This window comes from Gavia stellata, chromosome 15 (assembly GCF_030936135.1).
Source record: "Gavia stellata isolate bGavSte3 chromosome 15, bGavSte3.hap2, whole genome shotgun sequence".
NCBI lineage: Eukaryota > Metazoa > Chordata > Aves > Gaviiformes > Gaviidae > Gavia > Gavia stellata.
The window spans coordinates 21,789,725-21,811,693 of NC_082608.1; the positions used below are offsets into that span (position 1 = coordinate 21,789,725).

Genomic DNA, 21,969 nt, shown 5'->3' on the forward strand with positions numbered 1-21,969 from the left:
ATTTGGGGATCTCTCGGGGAACTGGGGGCCGCTTGGCGAGCTGGGGAGCCCCTGGGAGCTGGGGACCCCCTGGGGAGGTGAGCACCCCCAGGGATTTGGGGATCCCCAGGAGCTGGGGACGCTTCAGGCAGCTGAGCATTTCTGGGGATTTGGGGATCCTACAGGAACTGGGGAGCCCCTGGGAGCTGGAGATCCCACAGGGAGCTGAGCATCCCCGAGGATTTGGGGATCCCTCAGGGAGCTGGGGAGCCCAGGGGGAACTGGTGATCCCCAGGGAGTTGGGGATCCCCAGGAACTGGGACACACCCCCCCCTCCAAGGAGCTGAGCATCCCTGGGGATTTGGGGATCCCCAGGAGCCATGCACCCCGGTTTCCCCCCCGAGGGGCCGGGATGCAGCTGGGAAGCAGGAGCGTGAGCGGCGCGGCAGCAGCAAGAGGGCCCCCCCCCCATTACTCAGCCTCGACGGGGACGGGGTTCACCTGCCCCCCAACCTCCGCCGGCTGCTTCTTGCGGGCGTCGGCGGGGGGCCGGGGCGGGGGGTTGCTGGGCGGCTGCTTGATGGTGTCCCCCACGTGCGGCCGCTCCCGGGGCTTCTGCTCGATGGGTCTCCACTCCTCCCCACGCACCGCCGCCTGCAAAGCCAGGGGAGCCTTCAGGGGGGGCCGCCCTCCTCCAGCCGGGCCCCCGGCCCCCCCAAAAAACCCCCCCCAAAGCCGCTCTGCACTCACCAGCAGGTAGATGCCGCTGGCGATGCCCAGGCAGACGGTGCCCAGGATGGTGGAGAGGAGGAAACCGGCGGGGACGGCCAGGCTGTGTGAGAGATTGGGGGTTCAGGGGGGGTCGGGGGGGTGCTGCGCCCCAGCCCCCACCCCGCACCCCACTTACGCAGCGTGCAGGACGGCTCGGATGTAGTAATTCCTCGTGAGGGGCCCAAACGCCTTCACCACCGCCGTCATGTACTTCTGGCCGCTGCAGGGCAACGCTGGGGGGTCAGAGGGGCTGACCCCCCCCCCCCCCCCGAAGGGGGGCACCCACCCTGTGGGACCCCCATCCCTGCATGGTGCACCCCAGGGAACCCACCCGTGGGATCCAGCCCTGCTCCCACCCCACCGCTCCCTACCCCAGTGCCATGTCCCTGTGCCTGGCCGGGGGGGGGGTACCAGGACCCCCAGTCCCAGGGGTGAGGGGGGGTCACACCACTTACCACCTCTCCATGGTGGAGCCCTTTTTCCGCTTACTCCTGGGATACTCGAGCAGGCAGACCAAGACGCCTGCCACGCTGCGGGGGGGTCAAGGAAAGGGTGCTCGGGGCCAGGATTAGTCCCTAGGCACAACCCTCACCCAAAAAAAGGGCTGTTTGGGGCAGGGAAAGAGTGATTTGGGCCCAGACTGGGGGGGAGGATGATGTCTCCCCCCTGTCCATGCCTCCCACCCGAATCCGGGCAGAGTTTTCCCCCCAGACCAGCCCCGGGCATCCTCTCCGCAAGGATACATGGCATACGCCGCGAAGTACCAGCCCTTGAACTGCCCCGCCACGGCCACGATCCCGCCCGTCAGCATGACTGGGGGGACAGAGTGGGGCTGCTGGGGTCCCTGCGCGGGGATACGGCCCCCCCAGGCCAGGATACGGCCCCCCCAACCTGGGATACAAACCCCCAGCCCGGGATACAGTCCGTCCGTCCCCCCCCAACTCGGGATTATGGCCCCGGGGACCCCAACGTGTGGGACCCCCGGGATGGGAACTGGGGGGCTCTGGGCGGGGGGGGTCTGGGGGGAGAGGAGGGAGGGGGAGGGAGAGGAGGGAGAGGGAGAGGAGGGAAGAGAGAGGAGAGAGGGGGGAGAGGGGAGGCAGAAGGGAGGGAGGGGAGGAGAGGGGAGAGGGAGAGGAGAAGGAGGGGGGAGAGGGAGAGGAGAAGGAGGGGGGAGAGGGAGAGGAGAAGGAGGGGGGAGAGGGAGAGGAGAAGGAGGGGGGAGAGGGAGAGGAGAAGGAGGGGGGAGAGGGAGAGGAGAAGGAGGGGGAGAGGGAGAGGAGAAGGAGGGGGAGAGGGAGAGGAGAAGGAGGGGGGAGAGGAGAAGGAGGGGGGAGAGGGAGAGGAGAAGGAGGGGGGAGAGGGAGAGGAGGAGGAGGGAGAGGAGAGGAGAAGGAGGGGGGAGAGGGAGACGGGGGAGAGGGAGAGGGGGAGAGGGAGACGGGGGAGAGGGGGGGAGGGAGAGGAGGCTCTAGCCCCGCACATCCCCAGCGGGGCCGGGACTTCCCCGCCGTCCCGGCGCCTCCCTCTTGCGCCACCCCGGAAGCCCCCAGCGCCCCCCGGTCGGCGGGGCCGGGTCCCCCCGGGGCTCCCCCCCCCCCCCGAGCCAGGCGCTCCCTTCCTCCAGCCGCGGGCTGTGCCGGGCCGGGGCCACCCACGGCCGGGGGGGGGCCCGGGGGGACCCTAGGCGGGGCGGGGGCGCTCGGGACCCTCCGCAGCACCCGGGTCCGCACCCCCCCCCCCCCGCACCCCCGTGCCTGCACCCCCAACCCCTCTGTTCTCACCCCCGACCCCGGCACCCCCCGGACCCTCTCCCCCTCCTCCGGGCCCCCCCGCACGCACTGAGCCCGGCCGCCAGCGCCTGCTCGTTAGCCCACATGGCCCACTCGATCTGCCCCATGGCCCGGCTCGGCTCGGCTCGGCTCGGCTCGGCTCGGCTCGGCTCGGCTCGGCCCGGTTCGGTTCGGTTCGGTTCGGTTCGGTTCCTATCGGCTCCCCTCGGCCCGACCCGGAAGGCGGATGCGGCGCTACAATGTAACCAGGCGCCCGCCCGCCCCCTTCGCCCGAGGTCACGCCCCCTCCCCGTAGACCACGCCCCCAATCCACAGGTCACGCCCCCGTGGGGACCCCCTCCAGCCCCCCGAAAGGACCCAGCACGGGGCACGGGGCGGGCTGGGGAGCCCCCGGGGTCACACCGGGGCACAGCGGCCGTGCGGGGACAGGACCGGCCCCGCCAGGGACACAGGGGACATGTCAGGGTGACAAGGGTGGTCACAGGGGGGACAGGGGACACGTCGGGGGGACAAGGGTGGTGTGGGGGGACGGGAGCAGCCTCACAAGGGACACGGTGGGGGACAGGGGCCGTGTGGGGTGACAGGGGTGTTGCAGGGGGACAGGATCAGCCCCAGCAGGGACATTTGAGGGATGGGGGGCAGGGTCAGTCCTGCAAAGGGACGTGGCGGGGACAGGGGATGTGCAAGGGACAGGGGCCATGTGGGGTGACGGGGGCTGCGCAGGGGGACAGGATCAGCCCCACAAGGGACACTGGGGCCATATGGGGGGACAGGATCAGCCCCAGCAGGGACAACTGGAGGGAGAGGGGTCAGGACCAGCCCCTCAAGGGACATGGCGGGGACAGGGGCCATGTAGGGTGACAGGGAACAGGATCAGTCCCAGCAGGGCCAGGCACAGCCGTGAGGAGGGACCGGCCCCGTTTCCTGCCCCCCACCTTTTGGCTGGCGATGCGCCCCCCCCCCGCCCCAGCACCACCCACGGACCCCGTACACCCCGAAACAGCGCTGCAGCCGGAAAACCTCTATTTCCTTACAAAAGAGTAAAAACCAGCCCCAGGGGTCACATCCTGCCCCGGGGCTGGGGACGGCTTTGCACCGGGCCGGCCTCAGCGCCCCGAGCCCCCCGGGGTGGCACCAGCAGAGCCCCCCCTCAGCGCGTCACGGCCGTCCCTCGCGGTGTCACCGGGGCTCAGGCGCAGCGGCGCGGCAGCCCGTCCGCTCCCAGGAGGTGCTGGCTGGGGTCATCCACGAGCTGGGGACCGGGGCCAGGCTGTGGGGCAGGAGGTGGGTTAGGGGCAGCGGGGGCCGGATCCTGGCACCAGGAGCCCCACTGCCTGCAGAGACCCCCCATCGGGGCTGTGGGGCAGCTCTGGGCCCCACAGACCCCAAAAAGCCACCCCTTTGGCCACGCCAGCGGGAACATGTCTAGGGACAGGGTCCTGCACATGCCTGGGGACAGGGCTGGGGACAGGGCTGGGGTCCCACACACCCCCCTGGGGATGGGGTCCTGGGCACCCCTGGGGACAGGGCTGGGGCCCCACACACCCCCCTGGGGAGAGGGCTGGGGGTCCCACACACCCCTCTGAGGATGGGGTGATGTGCACCCCTGGGGACAGGGCTGCGGTCCCACACACCCCTCTGAGGATGGGGTGATGTGCATCCCTGGGGACAGGGCTGGGGTCCCACACACCCCTCTGGGGACAGGGCTGGGGTCCCGAACACCCCCCTGGGGATGGGGTCCTGGGCACCCCTGGGGACAGGGCTGGGGTCCCACACAACCCCCTGGGGATGGGGACAGGGCCAGAGCCTCACCGCAGAGGCCGGGCAGACGGGTCCCCCTGCCCCATGCTCCCCCCCAGCCCCCCCCGGCCCTGTACCTTGGTGTGCAGGATGTACCGGACGGCCCCCGGCACCGGCTCTGTCACCACAGCCGTGAGCAGCTCCTCCGGCAGCGAGGCCGATTCGACCGGCAGCCCCCGCACGAACCTGTGGCACGACCGATGCGCTCAGTCCTGAGCCCCCCCCACCATCCCTCTCCCCCCCAGTAAGACATGGGATTGCCCTTACTGGTCCCCGTTGGTGGCGGGGGGAAGCTGCGTCTCACCACCTCCACAAACTCAGCCACGGTGTCGGCCAGCGTGAAGATGACGGCGTTGGGGCCGGCGTCGAAGGTGTAGGCTACCTGCAGTGGGATGGGGGGGGGACATGGGGACCTGGTGAAGGACCACGGCACCGCAGCAAACCGGGAGCCCCGCCGGGCCGGCGCAGCCAGCCGGTACCTTGGTGTGCCCGTGGTGGGCGTTGAAGCGATGTGCCAGAGCGATGATGTGCCGCGAGAGGTCGTTGAGGTAGAAGATGGGGGGGAAGGTGTCGAGGCAGGTGGCGTGGAACTGGTTGCTGTCCCGCATGGCGAGCTGCCCGAAGCCCTCGAAGTCCCGCTCACGGATGTGCCGCATCATCAGGGCCAGGCGCTCCGGTACCACCGCCTCCGCCCGGTGCTGCCACGGCAGGCGGGTCACGGTCACCCCAATTCGGCGACACACCCACGGCACCGCCACCGTTTGGCTTCACTCAGGTGGCACCACAGGAGGAAGCCCCCCACCCTCCCTCCATGCCCCCCAGCACGGAGAAACGCCCCCCTCCAAGGGAAACAGCACCCCAAACCCTGCCCGCAGGCAGGAAGCAGGCAGCTGCCCTGGGCAGGATCGGGCCCGTTGCCCTGTACCTTCAGCAAGGGGCTGGTGTCCACGCTGGTCTGCATCCCCGCCGTGCTGCCCACCTGCTTCTTCTCCCCACTGACCTGGGGGGGCACAGACAGTGGGACGTGACCCCCCCTAAATCCCCAGACCCACCACGGCGCACCCCTTGAGCCCAGGGGTCTGCACCCACACGGGGTTAGGGTGTTCCCAGCACCCTCCCTCCAAACCCCACCCAGCCCAGGGGTGGTGGGTACAGCCGTTGCCCCCCCCGCAGTCCCTCACCACCAGGACGAGGACCCTGAGCTCCGGCCAGTGCGTCTCGGGGGCCACTTGGTGGGCGAGGCTGTCCCTGCCGTCCGGCCCGCTCGCCGCCCGCTGCCACTGCACGAAGCCCCCCCAACATGCTGCGGCAGGCGCTGCCCGAGCCGCGCCGCGCCACCTCCGACAGCTCGCCCTCCACGCCGTACAGCCGCGCCAGCGCCGACACTGCGGGGAGGGAACGGGGTCAGGAGGGGGGACACCCCACCACCACCACCACCCCCTGCCACCCGCCACGTCCCCGCTCACCCACCCAGGCAGGCGTAGCCGGCGGCGGAGGACGCCAAGCCGGCGGCGGTGGGGAAGTTGTTCTCGGTGGCGATGTGGATTTTGTAGGAGAGGCTGAGCGGGGGCCGCGTCCTCCGCACTGCTGCCCCGGCGCTTACGGACCAGGCGCCGCACTGCGAGGGGACAGGAGCCGGGCGGCGGGGGGGTCGGTACGGGGGACACCCCGCCCAGCCCCCGGGCGTGCCTGGGGGTGGGGGGACGCTCACCCTCCCGTAGGCAGGCCTGCAGCCGGGGGTGCCCCACGTCGGCCTCCTCCCCGTTCAGCCACAGCCGGTCCTCCGCGAAGTCCCGGCTGGCGGCGGCCGTGGTGGTGGTCTTCAGCTGCCGGGGAGAAGGGGCTGAGTGCAGCGGGTGGGGGGCTCAGCACCCCCCCGTGCATGGGCTGGGGGGGGAGAGGGGGGCAGAGGGGCCTGACCCTGACCCCGACCCCACACCGACCTGGTCCTGGTGCAGCGTCACGCTCAGGGAGGAGTTGATGGGCAGGATCAGGTCATTGTCCCGCTTGCCCCCTGCAAGAGATAGCATGGCATGGCACAGCTCAGCATGGCACGGCACTGCTTGGCATGGCACAATAGCACTTGGCATGGCATGGCACAGCTCGGCATGGCACAGCACCGCTTGGCATGGCATGGCATGACATGGCATGGCTCAGCACAGCTTGCCATAGGTTGACTTGGCACGGCACAGCATGGCATGGCACAGCTTGGCATGGCACAATAGCACTTGGCACAGCATGGCACAGCTCAGCATGGCACAGCACCGCTTGGTGTGGCATGGCGTGACATGGCATTGCTCAGCACAGCTTGCCATAGGTTGGCTTGGCACAGCTTGGCACGGCACAGCATGGCATGGCACAGCTTGGCATGGCAGGGCACTGCTTGGCATGGCACAATAGCACTTGGCATGGCATGGCACAGCTCAGCATGGCACAGCACCACTTGGCGTGGCATGGCATGACATGACATGGCATGGCTCAGCACAGCTTGCCATAGGTTGACTTGGCACGGCACAGCATGGCATGGCACAGCTCGGCATGGCACGGCACTGCTTGGTATGGCACAATAGCACTTGGCATCGCATGGCACAGCTCAGCATGGCACAGCACCACTTGGCGTGGCATGACATGACATGGCATGGCTCAGCACAGCTTGCCATAGGTTGGCTTGGCACAGCTTGGCACAGCACTGCTTGGCACGGCACAACAGCACTTGGAGTGGCATGGCACAGCTCGGCATAGCACAGCTCAGCGCGGCACAGAGTGGCACAGCTTGTCATATGTTGGCTTGGCACACTACAGCATGGAACGGCATGGCACAGCATGGCATGGCACCGCTGGGCATGGCACGGCACAGCATGGCATGGCACCGCTGGGCATGGCACGGCACAGCATGGCACGGCACGGCATGGCACTGCTGGGCATGGCACGGCACAGCATGGCACGGCACGGCACGGCACCGCTGGGCATGGCACGGCACGGCCCGGCCCGGCATCTTTGCCCACCGCCCCCCAGCAGAGTGCCGAACCCGTCCCCGCCGCCCGTCCGCCCCACAGCCGGGGGGCTGCGCCCCGCCGGGCCCCACGCTGCGCCCGGGGGTGGCGTCCCGGGGGCTCCCCAGGACCGAGGAGGGGGTCCCGGCCCCAGGGGCAGCCGCCACCCGCCCGCGGGGCGCCGGTACTCACAGTACTTGATGACGGCGATGTTGACGGGGGCCGTGCAGGTGACCATGGCGAGGGCCCGCTCCTCCGCCATCGCGCCGCCGCCGCCGCTCCCGGGGCGCTCCCGGCAAGGTGCGGGCGGCCTCAAGCCCCGCCCCCGCACCACCCACGTGGCCGTCGCCTGTGGCGGGCTACCGCTTCGCCATTGGTCGGCGCCGCAGCGCCCGGCTCCAGCAGCGCCCGGCTCCCGATGTCCAGTGGCAGCGATCGGACCACGGAGCGGCCCCGCCTCGCCCCGCCCCCCTGCCAGCGCTGGGACGGGCATGGGGGGGGCGCCATCTTCAAGTCGGGAAGGAGCTGCGCATGCGCTGCTGCGGGTCGGCGGGGGCGGAGCTGGTCGTCCCCAGTGGCCCCAGTGCCCCTCCAGTGCTCCCAGTGCTCCCCAGCACCCCTCTGCTCCCAAAATTCCAGTGCTCCGATTACCCAGTGCCCCCCCTTGCCCTCAGTACCCTCCCGTACCCACAATGCACCAGCGCTCCCAGTTACCCTAGCACCGCCCCAGTGTCCCCCAGTACCCCTCCAGTGCTCCCAGTGCCCCCAGTGCTCCCAAAACCCCTGTTCCCCCCCCCATCCCAGTGCTGCCAACATCCCCGGTACTCACCCAGTGCTCCCAGAGCCTTCAGGGCCCCCAGTATCCCAGTGTCTCCAGTGGTCCCAGTGCCTTCGCAGCCTCCAGTGCTCCCAGTATGCCCAGTACCCTCCAATATCCCAGTGCCCCTCCAGTGCTCCCAGTGCCTTCAGTGCTCACAGTGCTCCCAGTATGCCCAGTACTCCAATATCCCAGTGCCCCTCCAGTGCTCCCAGTGCCTTCGCAGCCCCCAGTGCTCCCAGTATGCCCAGTACCCCAATATCCCAGTGCCTCTCCAGTGCTCCCAGTCCCTTCAATGCTCACAGTGCTCCCAGTATGCCCAGCACCCCAATATCCCAGTGCCCCTCCAGTGCTCCCAGTGCCTTCGCAGCCCCCAGTGCTCCCAGTATGCCCAGCACCCCAATATCCCAGCGCCCCTCCAGTGCTCCCAGTGCCTTCGCAGCCCCCAGTGCTCCCAGTATGCCCAGTACCCCAATATCCCAGTGCCCCTCCAGTGCTCCCAGTGCCTTCAGTGCTCACAGTGCTCCCAGTATGCCCAGTACTCCAATATCCCAGTGCCCCTCCAGTGCTCCCAGTGCCTTCGCAGCCCCCAGTGCTCCCAGTATGCCCAGTACCCCAATATCCCAGTGCCTCTCCAGTGCTCCCAGTCCCTTCAATGCTCACAGTGCTCCCAGTATGCCCAGTACCCCAATATCCCAGTGCCTCTCCAGTGCTCCCAGTCCCTTCAATGCTCACAGTGCTCCCAGTATGCCCAATACCCCAATATCCCAGTGCCCCTCCAGTGCTCCCAGTGCCTTCAATGCTCACAGTCCCCCCCCTGCAGTGCTCTCAGTGACCCCAGTAGCCCCAGAGCCTCCGGTGCTCCCAGTGCCCCCCACCCAGTGCCCCCATCCCACCAGGGGCTGGGAGCCACCCCCACCCCCTCGGGTGGCCCCATCCCGCCCCCACGGGCACCCCCAGCCGGGCCCCGCTGCGTGTCCCCCCCCCCAGGGTATTTTTATCCTCCGGTCACTCACTCGCAGCGGAAAATATCCCACAAATCCGGGTGCCCGGGGGTGGCGGGGGGCACCCGCCGGGCACATGGGTGACAGCCCCGCTCCCACGGGGTCACCGTCGGGGGGGGGGGGGCGCGGGTCCCATCCCACCCTGAACGAACACCCAGGGGGATGAGGGGAGCAGCACCCCCCCCCATCCCACCCTTCTCCATAGTGGGGAGCTTTGGGGACCCCCTTGGTGGCAGGGTGGGGGCTCCCGGGCCGTGCCCCTCCAGCTATTTATAAGCATTTTCCATGGGTGGGAGTGGAGGGGCCGGCACGCGGCTATTTTGGGGTGTGGGATTCTTTCCCCCCACCGCCGGCACAGGTGGGGGCCCGATTTAGCCGGGCAGAGCTGCAAATAGCACGGGGTGCACGCGGCGGCTTCCCCTGGCACCCACCCAAACTGTCCACCCCCACCGTGCCCCAGCGCCCGGGGTGACACCGGCGGGGACAGGGCTGTCCCCACCACCACGGGGCCATGGGGAGGGCGCCAGGACCCCCACGGCGGTGATGGTCCCACCGCCATCACCCTGAGTCTTGCCGTGCCAGGGGGGTGCTCAGGGCCACTTGTGGGGTCTCCTTGTCCCCACTGTCACCGCCATCCCAGCCCCACTTGGCCAGGCCAGCCCCCAGCGTGGCACTGGGGCCACGCAGCCCTGAGCCCAAAAGGCCACCGGGGCCATTTTTTTGGGGCACAAGACCAGCCAGGGGCCCTGCTCCATCCCTCAGCAGCACTGTCCCCGTCCTCCGGGCAGCGATCTGCGGGGATGCGGGAGAGGGTGGAGGATGCTCTACACAACACACAGAGGGGCCGGCAGCCGGGCTCCGGCCGGATCCTGCCCTGGGGCTGGAGGGACACGATGCCACCAAGCAGGGACAGTCCCAGCAGCAACAAGGGACGCTTTCTCCACTCACACCCACAGTGCTCGGCTCCATTTTTAATGGCTCCTGCCATGTAAGGGGTAAGAAACCTCCCCGGTGCCCAAAAGCAGCGGGGGAATGGGCCGGGCACCACATCCCCTGGCCCCAGAGCCACTGGCGAGCAGCCACGGGGCTTCGGTGACCCGTTGCCAAAGTCCAGGCAGTCCTGTCGGATGCCCTTGTGTCCCTTCTCAGGGTGTTGCACCGGCATGGCACGGCATGGTGCAGTACGGCATGGCACGGCATGGTGTAGTATGGCATTGTACGGCATGGCATTGCACGGCATGGCACGGCGCAGCATGGCACAGCATGGTGCAGCATGGTGGAGCGCAGCACGGTGCAGCACGGCACAGTATGGCACAGCGCAGCATAGCATGGCACGGCACAGCACGGTACAGCATGGCACGGCGTTGCACGGCACAGCATGGTGCAGCATGGCATGGTGCAGCATGGCACAGCATGATGCAGCACAGCACAGTGCAGCATGGCACAGTGCAGCACGGCACAGCATGGTGCAGCATGGCACGGTGTAGCATGGCACAGCACGGTGCAGCATGGCATGGTGCAGCATAGCACAGCACAGTGCAGCATGGCACGGTGCAGCATGGCACAGCGTGGGGCTCACTGCCCTCTCTGGGGCGGCTGCACATGGCGGGGGGCTCAGGACGCCCCACAGCATGCCCCCTCCTCGTGCCGGGCCAGCAGCGACATGCGGGAGAAGGTCCTGGCACAGGCGCGGCACTGGTACTTCTTGACGTCTGAGTGGGTCTGGAGGTGGGCGCGGAGGTTGGAGCGGTCGGCGAAGGCCCGGCTGCAGTGGGGGCAGGCGAAGGGCTTCTCCCCTACGGGACACACGGTCAGGGCACCCCCATACCCAAGGTCCCACCGAGCCCCCATGCCCCGTCCCATCCCGTGCTGCTCTCATCCCCTTTCCCCGTGTCTCCCCCTGACCCCCAGCGCTTCCCAGGAGTCCCCGAAACCCACCGGTGCCTTCCCAGTGGGCGATATTGCAGTGGGACCTGCTGTGGGGTCTCCCAGAGGACTCACGGTGCGTGCCAGCACCCCAGCCAGCCCCAGCACCGGGATCCCCGGCTGTGCCCACCCCAGAGAGCTAGCGATGCCGAGCCCGGACGGATGGCGATTTTGCACCCATCATCCCCAAAAAGCAGAGGTGCCGGGGGGCAGCAGCAGCAGCCGGGGGGTCCCATCCTTACCTGTGTGGGTGCGGATGTGGCCCTGGAGCAGCCAGGGCCGGGAGAAGGCTTTGCCGCAGAAGCGGCAGAGGCAGGGCAGGGTGTGGGTGCGGATGTGCATCTTCAGGGCGCCCAGGCTGGCGTATGCCCGGGCGCAGTGCCGGCAACTGAAGCTCCGCCGGTGCAGCCCCTGCCGCGGGGGCAGGTTGAGGGTCTGGGTGTCCTTCAGGGGGGTGCCTGGGCTCCGGGTGCCCGTCACGACGGGGGGACCCTTGGCGTCGGGGAGCAGCAGGAGAGAGAAGTGGGCGAGGAGGCGGCTGTGGTCCTGCAGGTGTGGGGGAGCAGGGGGCACAGGGGGCTGGTGGCAACCTGGGGGGAGCAGCTCCCCACAGCCACACAAGCCGTCGAGCTCTGCGGGAGCAGGGAGGGGGGTTAAGGGATAAGGGACAGCCTGCCCACCCAGTCCCTGGAGCCCCCCAGGGGTCACGCACCCCATGGGGGCTCATCTGCAGCAGGTCCCCCCTCTGCACTGACCCCTGTGCATGGCAGAACCAATGCACCCAATGCAAAGCAGAGCAAAACCGGTCCTTCCCCCCTAAAAAGGGAGTCACAGACACCCCCAGCACCTGCTGGAGCCCGGCTTGAGCCCGGGTGCTGGCTTGCCTGGGGCTGGACGCACCCCAAAATCCAGACATCCCCGGAGCGCGGCGGGGGGGCAGGCACCGTGCTGGTGAGCACCCACTGACCTGCTCCTGCCCCCTCACCCCCCCGCAGCACAGGGACCCCCATATGGGTGGGGAGGATGGGGGTATGTTGGAGGGGAGGGTCCCACACGCCTAGCCCTGGGGAGCACCCGGGTGACCCCAATTCTCCCCCGCCCAGTACTATCACCAGCATCTCTGCCTGCCTGGCAGAACCACCCGGGATGGGGCTGACAGCGGGTGGCACGGAGCTGGGGAGCCCCCCGGCATCGTGGCACAGGGCATCACCCCAAGCTCAGCTGGGGAGCCCCTGCCTGCCGCCAGGCATGGGGCAGCAGAAGGAGCTGAGGGTGCCGGGGGTCCCAGGGTCCCCGGTGCAGGCGGAGCCGCGCAGCCTTACCACGAGCACCGGTGTCAAGTTGGCCGTAGTTGGGGATGTGGGTGCCGGAAGGCTTCTTCACCAGGAAGGAGCGGGGCATGGCTGGACAGGCAGGGCAACGGGCAGGCCAGGCAGGGCTGTGTCCCCGTGCCGTGTCCCCGTGCCGTGTCCCTGCGGGTGCCAGCGGGTGCCATAAGGCCCCAGGGCTCATTAGCATGGGCAGCCCCCGGGGAGCCCCGGGGCCAACCACCGCCCGAGGGCTGGCCTTGGCCGCCAGCACGCCCCGCTGCAGGTGCAAGGGACGGCGTCGGGGACAGCCCTGTCCCCCACCCCACACACCCCGCAGACGGGCTCCCACTGCCCACAGCATCCCCCTGCCCGGCCGGGCTGGCTCGCACCCGGTATGAACCCCCCTGACACCCCCTCAGGGTAGGACAGAGCCAGCACCTTGGCTCACAGGGACCCCCGACACCCCTTCTCCCCGCAGGGACAGGCAGCCACCGGTGGGGCTGCATGGCCATACGCCTGTCCCCTCCACTGCGGTGCCCTCCCGGCCCCGAAACGCCTTGTGGGGCTGTTTGGGGAGAGCCAGGGAAGAGATAAGGTGGTTCCTCAATGTGATCGGCGCCGGCCACTGTGTCCCCAAGACTTTCACTGCCCCTGGGACAGGAGCCACGCTGTGGCCAGCACCGGGACTAGGGTGAACCCCCCTGTACCCCTCTGAGGGGACACCAGTGGCTGCTCCCAGGATCAGTCCCCCACGGAGGGAGACGTGGGTGCAGCCCGTGCCGGAGGGAATGGCTGAGCAGAGCCAGCCCGTGTCCCTGGGGAACCCCGACAGCCCCGTGGGGGCTCGGAGCCAGGACACCTCCCTGGGACACCCGGAGAAGAAACACCCACCACACTCCACTGGCCAGCACCCAGCGGGGCTTCGGGGACGGTGTGTGGTGCCAAGCGTCCCCCCCGTGTCCTCCCTCCGAGTGCCAGGGCACGGCTGCCAGGGAGGGGGCATGGCTGCCAGCAGTGGCACAGGCAGCCGGGGGGTGCCGGGAGGGGTGCGGGGGGATCCCCCCAGCAGCATGTCAACCCCAGGAGGTTTGGCAACACCCAGCCCTAGGACAGCAGGTTGTGAAGTGCTCGATCTGGGGGAGATAAGGGCTGGGGGAGCGCGGTGGGGGAGCCCAGGGCAGGGAGGAGAGCCGGGGTGATGAAACACCATTGCCAAACCCTGCGGTGGCACTGCTGCCGTTAATAACAGGAGGAGTTGACAAGTAGGGGACGAAGCTGTAAAAATGAGCCCTGCATTTGGGGAAGGGGCAGCCCAGGTAAGCCAGGGTGGGGGGCACCCATCCCCAGCCACGTCCTGCACCCAGGAGCCGCGGCAGAGACCGCACAGGGAGGCCGCCCGTGGATGAAACTGCCTTTATTGAGAAAAATGGTTTGCTACAAATACGTCATTGATTTTATTCTTCTTCAAAAAACCAGTACATCTCGTTAAAAGTTCTAGTTATGCAAAAAGTCGCGGGTAACACACTGACGAGCATGGCTGGCGGCACGGCGGGAGCCCCGGCACAGCCCAGCCGGCAGCGGGCAGAGCCGGACCCGACCCCGACCCCGTGCGAAGCGGGGAGAGGCAGGAGCCACTTGTGCAGTGCAGCACCTGCCCCTGCCCTCGTGGCCGAGGCCTTAAAGTGCTTTACAAAAGCAGCTGTTGCTGCCCCTGCTCTGGCGTTGTGGGGCAAAAAGGAGGAGGAGGAGGAGGAGGAGGAGGAGGAGGGAAGGAAGGAGACAGAGGTTAACAGCACTGTCCCAGACGCAGGGAGCTCCCTGCAAGGGAGAGCTCTGATGGAGGCTGCTCTGGGACCCGAGGGTCCCAGCTGAGGACAGGACAGGGAAACCCTCCTGGGTCCCTTTTGGGAGATGCCCAGTGCTCTCCGTCCCACCAGGGACATCCCCCCGGCTGGGCAGGTGCCAGCAATGCCGTGCTGGTAAGAGAAGACCCCATCCCTCCTCGCTAGCCTGGCTTGAGGGAGGGGAGCAGAGCAGCTCCAGCCCTTTCCCTGCCCTCTGCCAGGGGAGCGGATGGTCTCTGCATGCTCCCCATAGGGCTGCCGGCGGCACGGGGGTGCTCACAGCCCCGAAACCACCCAGTACTATTTAAATCAAAAGTAAAAAACAAGATGGTATTGCTAGGGCAGAGTTGGAGCCAGGTCTCAGATAAAACACGAGAAGGGCATTTCTCTGAGCAGGGACATGCAGAGGGATTGCTCTCCCACACCTCTTCTCTGCACACCCTCGCTGGAAGGCGGCACAGCAGGTCTGCGATATTGTGAATCGCCACCTCCCCACAGCTCCTTCGCTGTGACCCTGGGGCTGATCCCGTCGCTGCTGTGACCCCAAAGCATGGCAGGGTGCCAGCACAAAGCTCCTGTCCCCCAGGCCCAGCGACGACCCTTCATATGGGACACAGCTTCTGCTGCGCAGGGGGGCCATGCTCAGGCTGGCGGCAGCCCACCCAAGGCCTGGCAAGAGATCTCCCTTCCACCCTCTCCCAGCCCAGCGGAGCAAACTCCAGCAGCAGCAGGCCTGGCAGAGAGGAAGGGGACTGGGGGGACAGGTCACCGGGATGCTACGGAACATCTCTCAGATCAGTATCTGCCCGGGTGTACCCTATTCCCAAGGAGAGACCTGGGAAAGGAGATGCAATCCCCTATTACAGGGGGAGAAGATGCTCAGCATTGAGGATGGGATCCTGCATGGGCAGACGTCCCTCCCGCACACCCATTCCCCAGACACAACCCAGCTGCTCCGTACCGAGGGCCAGCACGCCGCAACTAACCCGCCCACTCCCTCACTGCATGTTCGCAGACAGAAAACCACCACTCCAGGCACATCCAGCACTGCCGCAGAGCTCTGCCTGCAAGGGTTAAGCCATCCCGAGTCCGACCACACATCCTGGAGAGGGTTAGCAGCTCAGAGAACACGGCTGGCCAAGCAGGGAACGCCAGCCAAGCAGAGAATGCAAGCGGTGCTGCTGCTCCTCAAAAAGGCAGCCCGGCGAGCCGCTCGGCACTCCAGCCGACGAGGTGCTGCTCTGACCCGGCCCCTCCCGCATCACCACCCGCCTGCGGAGAAACACACCAACACAGGAAGGGAATGGCCCAGAAATAACCAAAGAGGACGCCCGCGCGCTTCCCACAGCCCCCGCAGAGTCCCATGCGCCAGCCCAGGGTCCGGCTCCTGCCTCACTTCAAATCCACAGCACGTTCAATTTGGTTTTTTTTTTTTAAAAATATACTTTCTTAATAATGTTCCATAAAAATACTCTTGTCCCCAGTGACGGATATTGCAGTGTGAAGAGTAACAGCTTCTGTTCCCGCTTTATAAAACGTGGAAAAGGCATCACGCCTTTATGTAGAAAAATGCAAGAACTCAGTATCACAAGAGCCGGTACAAAACGAGGAAGATGAGAGTTTCACCGGACGCCAGACGCCATCCCTGCGGACTCCTCCGAACCCACTGCCATCACAGGGCACACGAAGGCAACCGTTTTGCCCCAGGATTCAGCCTGGCCTGCACAGTAGCAGGAAAAGGAGGCAGCTCCTGCCTGCAGCGTGAGGGACGGGACAGACCGACGTCTCTGGAAATAGCCTTGTAGGGTTTAAAAAAAGATGCTCCGTGCCATTTTCTTCCTTTTCAAAAAGGACATGGATGATTGCAGTTTCAAACTAGGGCATTTCTGCATAAAATGCATCATAGTTTTATGTACCTATTCAATTGCAACAGAGAGCGTGAAGACAGATGGTGCCAAAAAGCATCTAATAATAAATAGATCTGGATACAGGTATATACTCCGTATATGGATACGAAACGCCTAACCAAGGAGCAATCCCAGCCCTTTGGCGCCAACTCCTCTCTCCTCCCAGCAGCGGACGTCTCTGCTCACTCACCGGTCCAGTGTGACGCTAAAGAGACTCCACCTTCTTAAACAAGGTGGGATTTGCCCAGAGAGGAGAGGGAAGAGAGGCGGCAGCGTGTCTCTGGGTGTGCCGGGGGGTTGATGAGCTCCGGGCCTCCCCGGCAGGAAGGCCGAGTGTGCAAAAGGAGACGGGGTGTGAGGGGGGGTCCGAACCGATGCTCCGCAGCCACCCTCAGTTCTCGGAGAGTGACAGTGCCAGGGCAGCCTGCAATGCTGCCTCCTCGTCGATGTTATAGTCCTAAAAAAAAAAAAAGAGAGGTGGTCAGGAGAGTCGGCAAGGCCAGGCCATGCAGCCACATCAAGCAAGGTGGTGGCCATGGCAAGAAGCCCTTCCTGCTTCTTATCGTACCCCAGAGGCTTCATCTCCTCTGGCAAACAGGTCCCAGGAATGCCACACTTTTTGGGGTGTCCTTTGTGCCCACAGCCCCTCTCCTGCCTGGAATCTGCCAATGTCAGTGCCGCTCTGAGACCTGGCAGCGGGCAGGGATGAAACACGCCCATGCAAGAAGCTGTGGCCAAAGGGCAAAGCTTTCTAGCAAGGCCGCGGGCTTCTCCAGCGCTTCGGTTCGGGTTTATGCAACGCAGCGATCGCTCCCGAAGTGGGGATATTTCTCTGTAAATAGTTGGAGGTTCCTTTCCCTGAAATCCAGCATCCCTGCAATAAAAGCGGGATGCTAACAAACCCTCCCCTCGGTCCCTGCAGCCAAGGCTGGGCCATGACACCTTTACCCCCACACAGGAGAGGTCAGCAACCCCCCCAGAGGGTGGCCATGGACACCCCCCACCTGCAGCAGCCAGACCCCCCAAGCCCCGAGGCTGGGCTGCTCCCCTCCCACTACTTGTGAAGCCTCAAAGAAAAGGGCTTTTGTGTTACAATTCCTCAGGGGAAGTTTAATAGAGCAAACAACCCGTCTTCACGGAGAGTGGTAACATTTCCCTCTCCTCCTTCAAAGAAATATTCCTGGTGTGTCTGATGACGACCATCCCGAGCATTCTCTGGGGCAGGTGGGGAGCGCAGCCCCACGCCCGTGGGGGTCTCCCGAGTGGGACTACACGTGTGTCACGTGCCTCCTGCAAAAGCCCAAAGGAGGAACCGTCCCCTTCCCGATGGGCAGCGCAGCGGGATGGGCTGGTCCCGGCATGGGAAGGGCTGGTTTCATCTCCCAGCCGCTTGGTGTGGAGAAGACGCCTCTGTTTCGGCTCAGGGCCGTACTCACCACGAAGGTGTCGTAGGAGAACTTGTGCCTGTGGAGGAGGTGCTGGAGGAAGTTGGCGCTCTTGTAGCTGGGGTCCCCCCAGGGCATGGCTGAGCAGACTGGGCACACCTGCAGAAGGCAGGGACGAAGGGGAACAGTGACTTGTGGGCACAGACCCCTCTGTCTCTATCTTCCCTGGGGGCCTGGTGCAGCCACAACATGAGGGAGAGGGGAGTAGCAGTCCCCTCTCTCTCTCACAGAGGGTGTCCTGCAGAGGATGTGCTAAATAGCAGGGTCCTCCCTCCCCCCTGAGCGAATCCGTTAGTGCACAGAGCCTCTGGCACGCGGCCCAGGCTGCTTTTAGCCCGCTGACAAATTACACGCACACGTGAGCACCTCTGAGATGGTGCCAGAACTGCAAGTTCCCCACGTTGGTCAACCCAGCAGGGATGGGGAGAGGAAATCCAGCACCACCCGGGTTGCAGACAGAGGGGGATGGAGGCAGCTCATTCCAGAGAACCTCTAACAAAGCAAGCAGAGGCAGGTCCCCACCTCCCATCAAAGGGATTTAAAACAAACTAAACCAGCTGGAAACACAGCTGTACTTTATGCACAGCAGCAGCTCTGCATGCCGGTGGCCTCGGATGCAGCATCAGCTACGGTGTAGTTGGATTTCCAGGCGTTACCCCACGCAGAACCAGCCCATCCCAGCACCCCAGCGTCGCTCACCACTTTGTTGGGGTCGTTACGGTGGTTCTCCATGCAGTGCTTCACCAGCTCCTGCTGGTCCAGGTTCCGGGCTCCGCAGTACGGGCACACAAACGTCGAGCGATTGGGAATATTGCTAAAGAGAGCAAGGACGAGCTCAGATCCCCCAGGAGGGGTCCGGATCGACTCCTTCCAAACTAACCCAGCCGCCCCTGCTCGGCTTTGTGCCACCCACCCACGGTGGAAAGCAGACCAGCCCATTCCCAACCCAGGCTGAACCACTCTGGTTTGGTCGGTCCTTCTTCCCACACCACGCTCTGCAACACGGGGCAGAGCAGGGGCTGCAGATGCCAGAAGGGAAAAGGTGCTGATGTTTCTCCCTGTGATTGCCCAGGGGAAAGTAAAACACATGCTTGGGTTTTAGGGTTTGTAACGATGACAGAGGAGAGTGCCAGCGCAGCCTGCAAGGAGGGACGCGTTTCCCTCCCCAACGCACGGCAGTACCTGGGGATAGGCTGGGACGTGGGGACAACTGGAACGAACTTGGGGCAGTTGGCCATCTGCTCCTGCACCTTCGCGCAGGATGAGACGTGAGAGCGCATTTTCGCGAGGGTCACCTGGAGAACAAGGAGAGAACAAACGTTCCCGGAGGCTGTGACACCTTCCAGGCGCAGCGCTGGCGTCTCCGCTATAGCCCGGGAGAGCAGTTTTGGCCAACCGACATCAGAGCAAACGCTGGTCTGTGCAGGGTGACCCACACCAGCGTGGAAACACTGCACCAGCCCGTCCTTCCTCGCAGGACAGAGATTTGAAGCTGCATGCTCACTGCATGTGTCCCCAGAGGTCACACACAAGCCACCCAGGCTGCAATATCGTAGCACTAGCTCCATTTTCCTTTGCAAAGGAGGAACTGCTGACAGGCAGAAACCCCAAACTGCTCTGACACCGTACGGGATCGTTCCTGGGCCACAGCCAGGGAGTTACAAGAAGATCCCCAAAGTTAACGGAAGCCAGAAAGCACATCAACGGAGACGCACCGTGAATCACAGCTTTAGAGCCGGTCCCTGAAGCATCCCAGACCAGAGTGCCTGGGGCTGAGCCGGGCCACGCTGCTGGTTCAGCTTCCTCATGGCCGTTGGGATTGCGGCACCTTAAGCAAGACCTAAATCCTTACTCTTATTAGGAGCAGCAGCAGAGCTGCTTTGTCTCAGCCTCTCCCGTGTTGCAGGAAAACCTCAGCCTGCTTTTGAAGGTCCCCACTGTCTAATAATAGCTCCAGTCTGCTGACAAAGACAGCTAGGAGACAGCGCCTTCATCTCCGTACAGCCCCGCTTGCCTGGCTCACGGCAGCAGCCGTGACACGCAGGGGACACCACACCTCTCAGGGGCAGTTTGGGTACCCTGCCGAACAGGGGACACCACAAATCCAACTGTGGAAAGCAAGCGACCTCCCTCCCCTGGCACCACGGCTGTGGGATCGGCAGCCGAACAGATCCGTGCCGCAGGTGGGGGACAAGCAGCCTTCTCCCACGAGCTTTACCTTCTTGCTGCAGCCTCTGCAGGGAGCCTTGTAGGATGAAAGCTGTTTCTCCACGCTGGAAGCCTTCTCCACCTTCTTAGGGTCGAAGGGCATGCGGCAGAGCGGGCAAAGCGGGGATGGCACTTGCAGGCAGGGCTGCAGGCACTCCCCGCAAAACCTGGGGGCACAGAGAGCGGCACTGAGCAGCCCAGCAGCGTCCCAGCCCAGGAGGAGGAGGGTGGGAGCAGGACCCCAGCCCCAGGGTACACCCGCTCTGGGGAACTCCTGTGCACTCCAGGCTGCAGGGCAGCCTCAAAACCCAGGCATCGGCATCCTCACTGGGAGAACTGGACAGAACTGGGAGCTTGGGAGAGGGTGCGGGGAGGCCAGGCACAGCCTAAGCCCCGAAGGAGCTCCCCGCACGCGCAGCTGGAGCACAGACAATGCCACTGCTCCGAGACCTGTGGCCAGGAGCGGATTTGAACGGAGCCAAACAAAAACCGGTGCCGAGCATCCAGGCCACGCAGGAATAAAGCGAGCGACTGCATTAGAGCTCGGCTCACCTCCTTTTAAGGTCCTGAGGCCTGCAGGAGCGCGGATGAGAAATCAAAGCAGGGGAGAGGAAGCGCAGGAAGGTGCCCCCGGGGCACGAGGCAGAGCGGTTCGGTCCCCACAAAGTCAGTTGTCACAGCGTCCCCATCCCCTCCATCTGCCCACCCAGCTCATGTCACCCAGAACAGGGAAGGCTGCTAAGCCTCTACCCCTGCGCTGGGAGCGGGCATGGCGGGGGACAAAGCCACGGTGCCCCTTGCCCCAGCTCCCCGGCATCACCCCTCTGAAGTGCCCCCAGCCCCAAATGAGCTGGGGCATGGGGGAAGAGCGAGACCGTGCTGGGGCACCAAGCAAAGCCACAGCCTCGACAGGAGACCAAGATGCCCCAAAAACCAGTCGTGAAAGGGGGACAAGGAGGCATCACCGAAACTCTGGGGTGACAAGCGGACCCCAGCTCCCCACGGCAGCACCCCGGGTGGCCTCTCCCCAAGGGCCAGGGCGCAGCACCCATGGGTGGCCCAGATGAGGGGGTCAGGGCAGTTTTTCCACCCAGGCAAGACCCCAGCCGGCACTGGCAGGGTGCTGGGAGCAGAGTCCGGGGGAGATCCTGGGCGCAGGAACCAGGTCTGGGCGCAGAGGGAGAAGGGGGCTGAGGTCGGGGTGATCGGCGGGGGAAGGACCCTTGGGCGCACCCCACACTGGGTCCGGGCAGGGGGACACGGAGGGGGGGACAGGGCAGCACCCAGCTCCCAGGGATTTGGGATGGGGGCAAGGTGCCCGGTGCCGGTGGAGCAGCTGGGGGTAGGATAGGGGTCCCGGGGCCAAGCGGCAGGGAGGGAGAACAAGCACCACGCGGGGGGCGAGAGGGGGGTCCCAGGAGCGGGCTGGGAGTCCCGGTACCGGGCTGGGGATAGGGGGAGATGGAGGGTCCCGGTACCGGGCTGGGGACAGGGGGAGATGGAGGGTCCCGGTACCGGGCTGGGGACAGGGGGAGATGGAGGGTCCCGGTACCGGGCTGGGGACAGGGGGAGATGGAGGGTCCCGGTACCGGGCTGGGGACAGGGGGAGATGGAGGGTCCCGGTACCGGGCTGGGGACAGGGGGAGATGGAGGGTCCCGGTACCGGGCTGGGGACAGGGGGAGATGGAGGGTCCCGGTACCGGGCTGGGGACAGGGGGAGATGGAGGGTCCCGGTACCGGGCTGAAGGGAGGGGGAAGAATGGGGGTGCCCGTACCAGGCTGGGAGGGGGGGCCCAGGTGTCAGCTGAGGAGTGGGGTCCCGGTACCGGACTGGGGGGGTGGGTGGCACAGGGGTCCCCGTGCCGGCTACAGTCACAGGGCAGAGGGCCCAGAGAGGTCCCGGTGCAAGATGCGGCCCCGGGGGTTGTGACAGGCCGGGGGGCCCCGCCGCCCCCGCCCCGCGCCCCGGCTCACGTGTGTCCGCAGCCCGCGATGCCGACGGCGCGGTGGAAGACCTCCAGGCAGATGGGGCAGCTGAACTGCGCCTCCAGCGCCTCGGCGGCGGGGCCGGCGGCGGGCGGCGGCCGGGGGGGCCCGCCCGGGGCCTGGGGCCGCTGCGCCGCCGCCACCAGCAGGCTCCGAAACATGGCGGCGGCGGCGGGGGGGGCGGCG

At 66.0% G+C, this 21,969-nt stretch overlaps 4 protein-coding genes across 4 annotated transcripts; all 4 read right to left on the reverse strand.

Annotated features, from left to right (window-relative positions):
• Positions 1–339: 339 nt before the first annotated feature.
• LOC132318247 (cytochrome b-245 light chain) lies at positions 340–2,651 on the reverse strand. The gene is made up of 6 exons (XM_059824960.1): positions 2,593–2,651; positions 1,494–1,563; positions 1,206–1,280; positions 887–970; positions 730–811; positions 340–633 (listed from the first exon to the last, which is right to left on the reverse strand). Exons 1-6 carry the CDS (start codon positions 2,648–2,650, stop codon positions 451–453), a joined length of 552 nt encoding a protein of 183 aa, XP_059680943.1. The 5' UTR covers position 2,651; the 3' UTR covers positions 340–450.
• A 1,081-nt stretch (positions 2,652–3,732) lies between these two features.
• On the reverse strand, positions 3,733–7,598 carry MVD (mevalonate diphosphate decarboxylase). Its single transcript, XM_059824980.1, is given in 12 exon segments — positions 3,733–3,813; positions 4,421–4,548; positions 4,611–4,725; positions 4,823–5,041; positions 5,269–5,343; positions 5,525–5,641; positions 5,643–5,728; positions 5,814–5,904; positions 5,906–5,961; positions 6,055–6,169; positions 6,287–6,357; positions 7,529–7,598. Coding segments are annotated over 12 exon segments (1,224 nt in total).
• Positions 7,599–10,771: 3,173 nt separating this feature from the next.
• LOC104264206 (zinc finger protein SNAI3-like) lies at positions 10,772–12,484 on the reverse strand. The gene is made up of 3 exons (XM_059825093.1): positions 12,406–12,484; positions 11,326–11,715; positions 10,772–10,953 (listed from the first exon to the last, which is right to left on the reverse strand). The coding sequence occupies exons 1-3, from the start codon at positions 12,482–12,484 to the stop codon at positions 10,772–10,774; spliced, it is 651 nt and encodes a 216-aa protein (XP_059681076.1).
• A 2,745-nt stretch (positions 12,485–15,229) lies between these two features.
• Positions 15,230–21,944, reverse strand: RNF166 (ring finger protein 166). The gene is made up of 6 exons (XM_059824781.1): positions 21,772–21,944; positions 19,808–19,964; positions 18,772–18,884; positions 18,289–18,403; positions 17,581–17,688; positions 15,230–16,601 (listed from the first exon to the last, which is right to left on the reverse strand). Exons 1-6 carry the CDS (start codon positions 21,942–21,944, stop codon positions 16,536–16,538), a joined length of 732 nt encoding a protein of 243 aa, XP_059680764.1. The 3' UTR covers positions 15,230–16,535.
• Positions 21,945–21,969: the final 25 nt, after the last annotated feature.

Excerpts from the sequence above, each read along its gene's own strand:
- LOC104264206 (XM_059825093.1), bottom strand. The coding sequence starts at position 12,484 with ATGCCCCGCTCCTTCCTGGTGAAGAAGCCTTCCGGCACCCACATCCCC. Across the intron at positions 11,716-12,405 it reads ACTTGACACCGGTGCTCGTG|AGCTCGACGGCTTGTGTGGC; the intron begins GTAAGGCTGCGC and ends CTGCTCCCGCAG. Across the intron at positions 10,954-11,325 it reads CCACATCCGCACCCACACAG|GGGAGAAGCCCTTCGCCTGC; the intron begins GTAAGGATGGGA and ends TGTGTCCCGTAG.
- RNF166 (XM_059824781.1), bottom strand. The coding sequence starts at position 21,944 with ATGTTTCGGAGCCTGCTGGTGGCGGCGGCGCAGCGGCCCCAGGCCCCG. Across the intron at positions 18,885-19,807 it reads GCAGAGGCTGCAGCAAGAAG|GTGACCCTCGCGAAAATGCG; the intron begins GTAAAGCTCGTG and ends CTTGTTCTCCAG. Across the intron at positions 16,602-17,580 it reads TCTCCTACGACACCTTCGTG|GACTATAACATCGACGAGGA; the intron begins GTGAGTACGGCC and ends TTTTTTTTTTAG.
- LOC132318247 (XM_059824960.1), bottom strand. The coding sequence starts at position 2,650 with ATGGGGCAGATCGAGTGGGCCATGTGGGCTAACGAGCAGGCGCTGGCG. Across the intron at positions 1,281-1,493 it reads TACTTCGCGGCGTATGCCAT|CGTGGCAGGCGTCTTGGTCT; the intron begins GTATCCTTGCGG and ends ACCCCCCCGCAG. Across the intron at positions 812-886 it reads CGAGCCGTCCTGCACGCTGC|CCTGGCCGTCCCCGCCGGTT; the intron begins GTAAGTGGGGTG and ends TCTCTCACACAG.